This window comes from Notamacropus eugenii, chromosome 7 (genome assembly GCF_028372415.1).
Source record: "Notamacropus eugenii isolate mMacEug1 chromosome 7, mMacEug1.pri_v2, whole genome shotgun sequence".
Classification (NCBI taxonomy): Eukaryota; Metazoa; Chordata; class Mammalia; order Diprotodontia; family Macropodidae; genus Notamacropus; species Notamacropus eugenii.
The window spans coordinates 142,354,711-142,363,760 of record NC_092878.1 but is presented as its reverse complement, the minus strand read 5'-3'; the positions used below and the strand labels follow the sequence as shown (position 1 = coordinate 142,363,760).

Here is a 9,050-nt window from a genome sequence, read left to right as displayed (position 1 = left end):
CAGTTCCTGTTAATTTTTTTTCACGTTCTTTTAGATTGTGGGTGTCCTAGACCATGGAGACAGCTTAAGTTACTTCATCTTTGGCATACAATTTGGTTTGGAGAAATTTGGGGGGGGATTGGAAAAAGGATCTAGTCTGCCATCTTATTGTTTAGCACCTAGTCTACACGACCAGTTCACACACACACACACACACACACACACACACACACACACACACACACACACCCCTATAGTCATACAAACACAGATACATCTACATAAACACAGATATATATGCATATTTTTCATTCAAAGTGTTGGAGAACTAGGTTTCCCCTAAGAAATGCTTTGGCTGTATCTTCAAACTTTTGGTATGCTTTTTCATTGTAATGGTTTGATGAAATTATCTATTGTTTCTGCGATTCGTTCTCTGACCCACTCATTTTTTAGGATTGTCTCCATTTAAGTTTGACTCCTTTCCTTCAAAAGTTATTTACTAATGTTAATTTTTATTATGCTGTAGTCAATAATAGGTAGGGTTAATTGCTTTTTGGCTGTGAAAGTAAAACTTAGAAACTTGTGTTTTAGGCTAGAAGTGTGGCAGAAATAATTTATTAATATTATTAACACATGCAAACTTGGAGGGAGATTCAAATGATAATTTCAGTTGTTGATTGAATTTTTCCTTCTGGCAATATGTATTAGAAATTAGAATTTCAGAATTTAGGATTCAGAAATGAAATTTCTTTAGAGAAATAAAATACATGAAGTTTAACTATGGGGTTCTGTTTAAATCAAAGAAACCCTATAATTAAACTTCATGTATTTTATTTCTTTTAACCATTTCACCCTTCTAATAAACTGATCAAAGATAAAATTATCTGACTTCTAAAGCACTTTATAACCCAATACCTTCCTACTTATCCATCTTCTTACACTTTGCTCCCCACTGTGGGCTTTCTAATACAGTCAACTCCCTCTCCCAACTCCTGGCATTTTTTTAAAAAATGAAATTAAAAGGGCTGTCTCCTGGAGTCTTTCACACTTCATCTCTGCCTTCTCTCAGCCATAATCATGTCTCCTTCTAGAAGCCTTTCCTAATACTTCTTAATCTGAGTGCCTTCCATCATCACCCATTCATTTTCTGTCTGTTCATTCTATTTGTTCATAGTTGTTTGCCTGTGGTCTAGACCTGGAAGGCAGGGACTGTGTGTGTTTTGCTTTGCTTCCTCAATGCTTAGCACAGTACCATGTGCATAGCAGGCTCTCAGTGAGTACCTTCTGTGGGATACTAACATCACTGATGTACTCTTTGGGGAAACACTAGATTTCCTGGAAAACTAAATCTAAGATGGAATAAACAAAAAAGGCTAACCTGTCTCCCCCCCATTTAAAGTCCAGGATAAAAAAGGGACACTTTAGTTGATAAAAAGCATTTCCTCTTTTACCACTACCCTCTAAGATTCTCCTTTTATTATGACCAAAGGTGAATAAGGCAGTAATTAATTGGAATAATTAAGATATTACTGCCCTGAATTTGGAAAATTCCTTCCTGACTCTAGACTAGAACACTGTTTTCTTGAAATGTGACTAAGAACAGACAAGGTTTTGAGACCGAGGACACAAGTAACATTCTTAATTAATATTTCTCAGAGGACAGGCTTAGTGTGCTTCCATATTGCATCTTTTTCCACGGTGTTAGTCACTTCATATGTTCAACTTTTGGAAGGTAAAATTTTTATAAGGTAAAAAGTGATAATGTTTAATATAAAATTTTGGAATAATCTCTTTGTTCTCTCTGAAGCAAACTCAGAGAATGCCCCTTCCTATGTCAACAAAGCCAGCCAAGGCTGACTCTACATTCCTTAGGAGACCTTTAACCTAGGACACTATCTTGAATAATGGGACTTTCCTTTATATCTTATTATCTGTAGACATATACTATGTTATGGCATATTAATGGTAAAGAAAATATAGACGTCTTAGGTCGTAATTTCTATTGAACTTTGTTTATCCTTTCCTATGTCAGTTATCTGTTTAGGGCAGGAAGCCTGCCACTCATTAGTGGTGGGATTTCTTTCCTTGTCACCGAGACATATGTTTACACAGCCTGGAATTGCAAGGCCTGACCGACATTACTTTGTTAATTGTCTTGTCTTACTAAATTTATGATTTGTTTAACTAGGAGAGTTCCTTTCTCACGGCAAAATGTATATAAGCCAGAAGATTTCCGCACTGGGTAGCCAGAACATTTCTGGCTCCATAATGCATTATGTTACCGTTGTCTTTAATAGGGAATTGATCAATTAATTAAATCATAAAATGTATGCATTTAGCCTGTTGCCTTTTCTTTAACAAAATTTTCAGGTCAACAAAAGTAAGTTAAAAGTTTACAACCTTCCATTCCAATTCTGTAACCATGGAAGACAATCATATCAAGCTTTTCTAAAATTTCATTCAGATCTTTAACTTATTATCTTTTCAGTAATTTCATCTTGATCTGAAAAGAGCAAGATTTAAAATCTCAATTATGGTAATCAGGTTGTTACATCATCCAAATGAACAAGGAAGCGGCTGAAGAGGATGACCAAGAACCAGATAGTGAAGTCATTGTGAAAGCTAGATGAAGGCTGGCAAAAAAAAAATGGTAATCAAGATAAATGCTCCAGGGCATGGCCAGTTTTTCTTAACTCTCCCATCCCCCAATCCTAATTACCTAGCTCCCACTAGATGCTGAATGTTTACTCTTAGTTGGATGCAGACTGACTATTCTTACCTCCAACAAAATATTCCAGAGTTCCACTCCCCCTGCTCTTAAGACCCATTCTCTTTTTGGTCAGGGACCATGGCCACTGACCCTTCAAGTGCTTCAGACTCCAGGTATCACCTAGCTTTTCCTTCTGCCACAAAATCAGGTCCTCCTTTATATTTTGTCTCACTCGATTAGAACATGAGCTCTTTTGAGTGTAAGGACTGTCTTGGCTTTCACTTTATATCCCTAGAGTTTAGATTGAGTACTTGTCATTTAAATACTTTTCCATTCTTTGACAAATGACTGCATTACTGAGTTGTGAAACCTTTCCTGGCTAATCACTAAGATCTTGAGTATTTAAATTCAATTTATTTATAGAAATATTTATTTATAGAAAGATTCTGTCTCAAGTTAGAGGAGTGAAGATGAGGTTACTAGCTAGACCACTATATTGAGCAAATGAAGGGATGAGGTATAAGCAGTGGGTCAGGAGCTATCTGAAGTACAGATATCATGCTGGCATTTGTGACTCATTTGAGGAAATCTTGACTTTTAAGTCCTATTTGTTTCAGAAAGGAGACTGAGGAGTAAAGCAAGTGAAATAACTGACTTGGTTAACAAGTTTGAAGTATACATCACAGAAAAACATTTTATTATGGTGATTTGCATTGTCCAGCCAGTTTTTTACATGTTATTTTCATTAGTACCTCTGAGCTAAGAAACTTCCAAAAACTGCATCTAAACTGCCATATATGGTATCTATTCAAGGGCCATCATCAAGAAGATATTTAAATGATTAACAATGATATTCAGTGATCAACAAGCATTTGAGTGACTCCTAGGTTCAGCACTATATATTGGGTCCTAGAAGAACAAAGACAAAAATAAGTCCCTGTCCTCAGGATTTAATATCCCATCAGTGAAAACATGCACACCTAAAATCATAGTGAAGGAAATGCTAAAAGCTGGAGAGGCACCAGCAGTTTTCAAGAGAAGGCCAATAGGGGAAGGCCTCTTATAGAACATGTCACTTGACTTGAATTCTGAACAAAGCTAAGAATTCTAAGAGGTAGAGGGGAGAGAAAGCATCTTAAGCGTGAGCGTGTGTGTGTGTGTGTGTGTGTGTGTGTGTGTGAATAGTAGCCTATACAAATGCTCTAAGGGGGGAGATAAATAGAACTTACATTTCATGAAAGAAAGTGATAATAAGCCTAGGAAAAGGGGCTGGAGCCAGATTGGGAAGGGGGTTTAAATCCCAAATGTTAGAATTTTATTCTAGAAGCAATACTAGACCTCTGAACCATTACTCTATCGAAAAAAGAAAATATTAAGTGGAATGTTTCCCAGATCAGAATTTTAACAATATCACTGTAGAAGGTGTAATGCAGGGGAAGGAAAACTACACTAGTCATAGAAACTAAGTTTGAATTCAGGCTCTGACTGTGATTTTGAGGAAGTCTTCACTTCCTCATCTGTAAAATGAGGGTGTTAAAATGAGAGATGACCTCCCTCTAAAGTCCACATCCACTCTGGTTCTAAATTTATGATTCTCTGATTTTAGGTAATGTATTTTAACCTTTGTAGCTCCAGAACCATCGAACATTTGGTAGGTTGTTACCTTTCTTTCCTGAGACTTCTGAATACTTGATTGCCTCTCCTATATTTTTGTTTTACTTAGTATCGTTATTTCTAATATCTATCTCTACTACATTCCAAGTGTTTTTGTGTCTTTCCTGGGGCCCTGCACATGGCAGGCACTTTGTAAGATAGTGCCCCACTGCCAGCAGCATAACTCACTAGGGCAGCTGCAAGGGGTGAGGAAGGGAGGAGAACGACTGCTAAAACAGAACAGAGACATGCCAGTGCAGCCACTGCACCAATTATACCTGAGATAATTGCACAGGAATCCAGTACTGGCAATGTGCATTTTCCCATTTGCCAGTTGTACACGTACACTGCCACTAGAGGGCAGTGGTTTCCAGAACAAAACCCTATCCAGACAAATTTGCTAGTAACCAGGTTACCTCTTAAGGGGACTGAAAATGAGGCACAGGACAGAGAAGTGGATCCCCAGGTCTGAGATGTCACCACAATCCAGCAAGATACAGTCAGGTCAATAAGAAATGATGAACAAGAAGACTTCAGAGAGGCCTGGAAGGACTTATATGACCTGATGCTGAGTGAAAGGAGCAGAACCAGGAGAACTTTATGCACAGCAACAACCACAGTGTGTGAGAGTTTTTTCTGGTAGACTTAGATTTTTGTAATAACACAAGAACTTCTTACCAAAAAAAAAAAAATCCCAATGGAGGATCTCAAGGCAAAATGCCTGCCACACTCAGAGAGAGAAATATGGAAGTCACTCACATATTGTAGCAGATCATGTTTGTGTATGTGTATGTGTTTGTGTATCATGTTCTGATTTGTTATACGATTTCTTTCATTTATCTTAGTCTGACTACATAGCATGACTATAGTGAAAATATACTCAATAGGAAAGTATATGTAGAATCTATACAGAATTGTATGCAGTCATGGGGAGGGAGGGGGGGAGTGGGGGGTAGGTGGGGGGGATAAAATCACAATTGTATGGCAGTGATTGTTAAACATTACAAAATAAAAAAAAAAAAAGATACAGTCAGGTCAGAACTTGTCGTTTTGGGCCTCAGACCATCATTAAACTTCCAAAACACAGAATTTTTCTTTTTTCGTCAGAACAGAATTAAAGTCTGAAGTTGGCTTTACAAGACGCACTGGAGCTGTGGGTCCCCTATGTTTGTGTAGTGGCTTTTGGCTAATGTGAACAGGTGTGTGGGTCTTTCGTGGTGTTCCTCCAGGTGTGTAGGGTTGAAAAACTCAGGTGATGAGTGAATTTCACTGCTTTCGCTGGCAGAACAAACACAGTATGCTCTTTGAAGGTTTTCTTGACCAATGTTCAAATTCAACGAACACTACGCACTTACAAAGTGCAAGGCTTTATGATCACTAATGAGGGTATAAAGAGTGCAGACAGACACTGTTCTCAAGGAGTTGGCAATTTAACGGAGGTGGAGGAAGATGCTCTCCAGTGTGATACAAAGGAGAGAGAATGGCAAAGTGCTACAAGAAATCTGAAGAGGATTAGATCTTTTGGAAGGAAGAGGGAGAGGTGTGAGAGGTGAGGATCTACTGAGAGAAGGCAGATTCTCTGAGGGGAATGACATCTAAGTTTGATTTAAAGGAAGGACTTGAAAACTGACATAGAGGTGGATGGTGAAAGCAAAGATTCAGAAGGCATTAGTATAATGTATGCAGTTCAGTCTGGCTGGAAATGTAGAATGTGTAAAAAGCGGTAAGGCTGGAAAAATCAGGTAAGTAGAGTGGAGGGTCCAGAAGGTTAGCAGTCTGAGTTCTGGAGCAGCCAGTTCCTAATCTGTTCCCTCTGCCTTGTATTCCCCAGTCCTGTTCTTCATCCTCACAGCTGCATTCTTTCCCAGGTCATCACCCCTGTACTGGCAGTCTCTCCTTCCCTATCTTGACCTCTTCGGAGGCTAGTTTCAATTCTATAATGTTCTTTTGAGTTTCTTGCCCCTCTTTATAAGGGATAAAAAAAACCCCATCTGAGATAAAAATTAGACTTTCCAACAGTGATCACAACCCTTGTATACCTTCTACCTCATCTTTGAGGTACACCTCTTAAATGATACTTCAGCCTTTCCATTCTCCAGACTTTGCTCATATATGTACCACAGAATATGTCTCTGTATGTTTAAGGGGGAGGTGGATTCACCAGCCACCCCGCTTTTTTCATCGTAACCTTGTTTTGGGTGGTTTTGGTAATTTTGGGGGGGACAGGCATCTGAATTTCAGGACACACTACTGAGTAAGTTCACATTCTTTGCTCTCTTAAAACATTCACAAGCATTTAAGAGCTGTGGCTAACAGTACCAAAAGCTGAAGAGAAAATCTAGATGATTCTCATGGTTAAAAATAAGAAATGCTACTGCTCTTAACAATGGCCCAACTCCATGCTCCATACACACAACAAACAAAATCAGCAAAAACTTCAAAGAAAAGAACAATTTAAAATCAACGTTTAATAAGAAATTCACACAAAAAATTAAGAGTTATGACAGGTGGTTAGCACTACATAAAAAAAAAGGAAGATCATATAATAAATAACTATTTGAAGTGGGATCAGGGCTGACAATGCGTTTCGTGACTGCCTCAAATGTTGAATTTTGCCCCTAAAGCAGTCTGTCTACAACCTACTGTGGTCTGCCTATAGTATATTGTGAATGTCTTTGGGTCTTCCTGAATACTGCAGTCTCAGTGTAGATTAACAGAGACTTGCTTACCTTAGCAACCCTCCCCTCTAGGACAGGGGGTTCCTGATACCCTTTTCCAAAACTGAGAAGCGCTGAGAATCATTTCTCCATGGGCAAAGTAAAACTAGGAATTCCTTGATCCTATGACTTATGCTACTGAGAATGATGCTCTTTGGCATTCTATGGCAATGGAATGCTGAAGCTTCTGCTTTAAGGAGAATGAAGAAAGTTATAACGTTCCTCTAAGAACATGTAGGGAAACCTCTATGCTTAAGTAAAAGTGAGGCATCTCCCTTCAGTCGCGCAGTATCTAACTACTAACCTGCACATAGAAAACAGAAGCTTCAATAAATATCTGTGAACAAATCAATACACATGACTTAACGGTTAAGCCATTTTATAATGCAGGCTACTTTCATGAGAAGCTGTCAAGTCAACGAGCAGAGCAATATTTGGGCTCATGCTCTGGGAAGTTCTTTGTCCTAGAGCTTAAGAGAATGAAACACAACTGGCATGAACTAGTGAAACTCTTTACACCGATTAACATTTGTTAACCAATACTGGTTTCATGATAAACTGAACTTAGCAAACTCGAGTTAGTGATGAAAGTTTGTTTAAGAAGTATTTCATTTCCTTCGTTTTGCACATGTATCATCCGTATCAAATTGTCTGCCTTCTCAATGAGGGGGGCGAAGGGAAGGAGGGAAAGAATTTGGGACTCAGAAATTCAAAAGAAAGACAAATGTTAAAAAAGTGTTTTATCTGTAATTGGGGGTAAAAATAAAATTTAAAAAAAAGTATTTCATTTCCTTAAGAACTAAAACCAGATGTTATATCCAGGAAAGGGACAGGTCAGCCAGCAGCCTGATGGACAGGAAATTTAAAACCTGGGCTTTTAGTCAAGAGCCTGTCAAAGAGGGCCAAGGAAAAACCATTTTCCTGATTCCCTGCCTTTGGACACTATCTGATCAAGATTCCTGGCTCACTCCTAATATTTCCAACTGGATGAAATATCAAATAAGACAAATGTTCTCCTAACAACAAATCAGCCCCTTTTTTATTTACTATAAAATAAATCCATTAAACAGTCAAATTTCAAAATCAGAAATATGCATCTTTAGCTTAGTATGACTGATTGAGCTTTACTAGCTGTGTACAACATTATACAAGTATTCTTTAAATGCATCCTAGCGCACTCACAATAGTGCAAACATGTTTTACTTTTGTAAACATCTGAGAACTTTAAATCATCCAGTAAAAAAAGTAAAATGAACCTTTTTAGTATAAAGTGGAAATATCCTTCATTAAGAAAAAAAATCAATACCAAAAGTATTCCAATTTTCTCCTTACTCACAGATGAAAAATTCAGTAGGATAAATAATCTCACTGTCTAACTCTGAAAAAGAAATGACTGCCAATTCCTCTAATGTAACTGTAAAAACACAACTGATTCCAGGTGTTTTGGCACTTGTTTTAAAATCGTCTCTCTTCTGGAAACTATAAGTTGGAACAAGACTCCAATGTTGCTTCAAATTTTGTCAAAATGACAGTCAGCATGCACCTCCTCATGGTGCACATCTAACGATGAGCTCATGCAGAGCACTGTACAGTTAATATGGAAATAAGCCAGCTGTAGTTAGAGCCTGCTCCAAGATGACCATACAAATCTCTGGCTGTCTTTACTTTTGGGAAGGACAGAACTGTTAATGGCAGGCATTCAAGTCACATACAGTCAACCACATTACTGGATCCTTGGCCCACATCACGGATTTGAGAACTTAAACAGGAACACACGGCTACACCTGCTCCAGCCCTGCAGTGAGACACTGATCCTACAAGCTCCCACCTGGAGATGTAAAAAAGAAATTGTATTATCTTAACAAGCCACATTCACCCCACTCTAAAGTAAGAATGATTTGATGCCAGAAATCATGAGATTTAGAGAGGTTGTCATTCAACACCTTCTCTTTACAGAGTAAAAAACTCAGGACTTAAAGGAATGACTTTCT

The 9,050-nt window shown here is 38.1% G+C and overlaps 1 protein-coding gene across 3 annotated transcripts in view; it reads right to left on the bottom strand.

The window, feature by feature from the left end:
• Nucleotides 1-6,790: 6,790 nt before the first annotated feature.
• The window catches only part of KLHL8 (kelch like family member 8), a 43,326-nt gene continuing 41,066 nt past the window's right edge, over nucleotides 6,791-9,050 (bottom strand). For 2 of the 3 annotated variants that reach the window (XM_072622549.1, XM_072622550.1), the window contains exon 10: nucleotides 6,791-8,887. In XM_072622549.1, the coding sequence (XP_072478650.1) occupies nucleotides 8,764-8,887 (124 nt within the window). In that variant the 3' untranslated portion in view covers nucleotides 6,791-8,763. The remainder of the gene's footprint in view (nucleotides 8,888-9,050) is intronic. The other variant, XM_072622551.1, reaches the window with a different exon arrangement.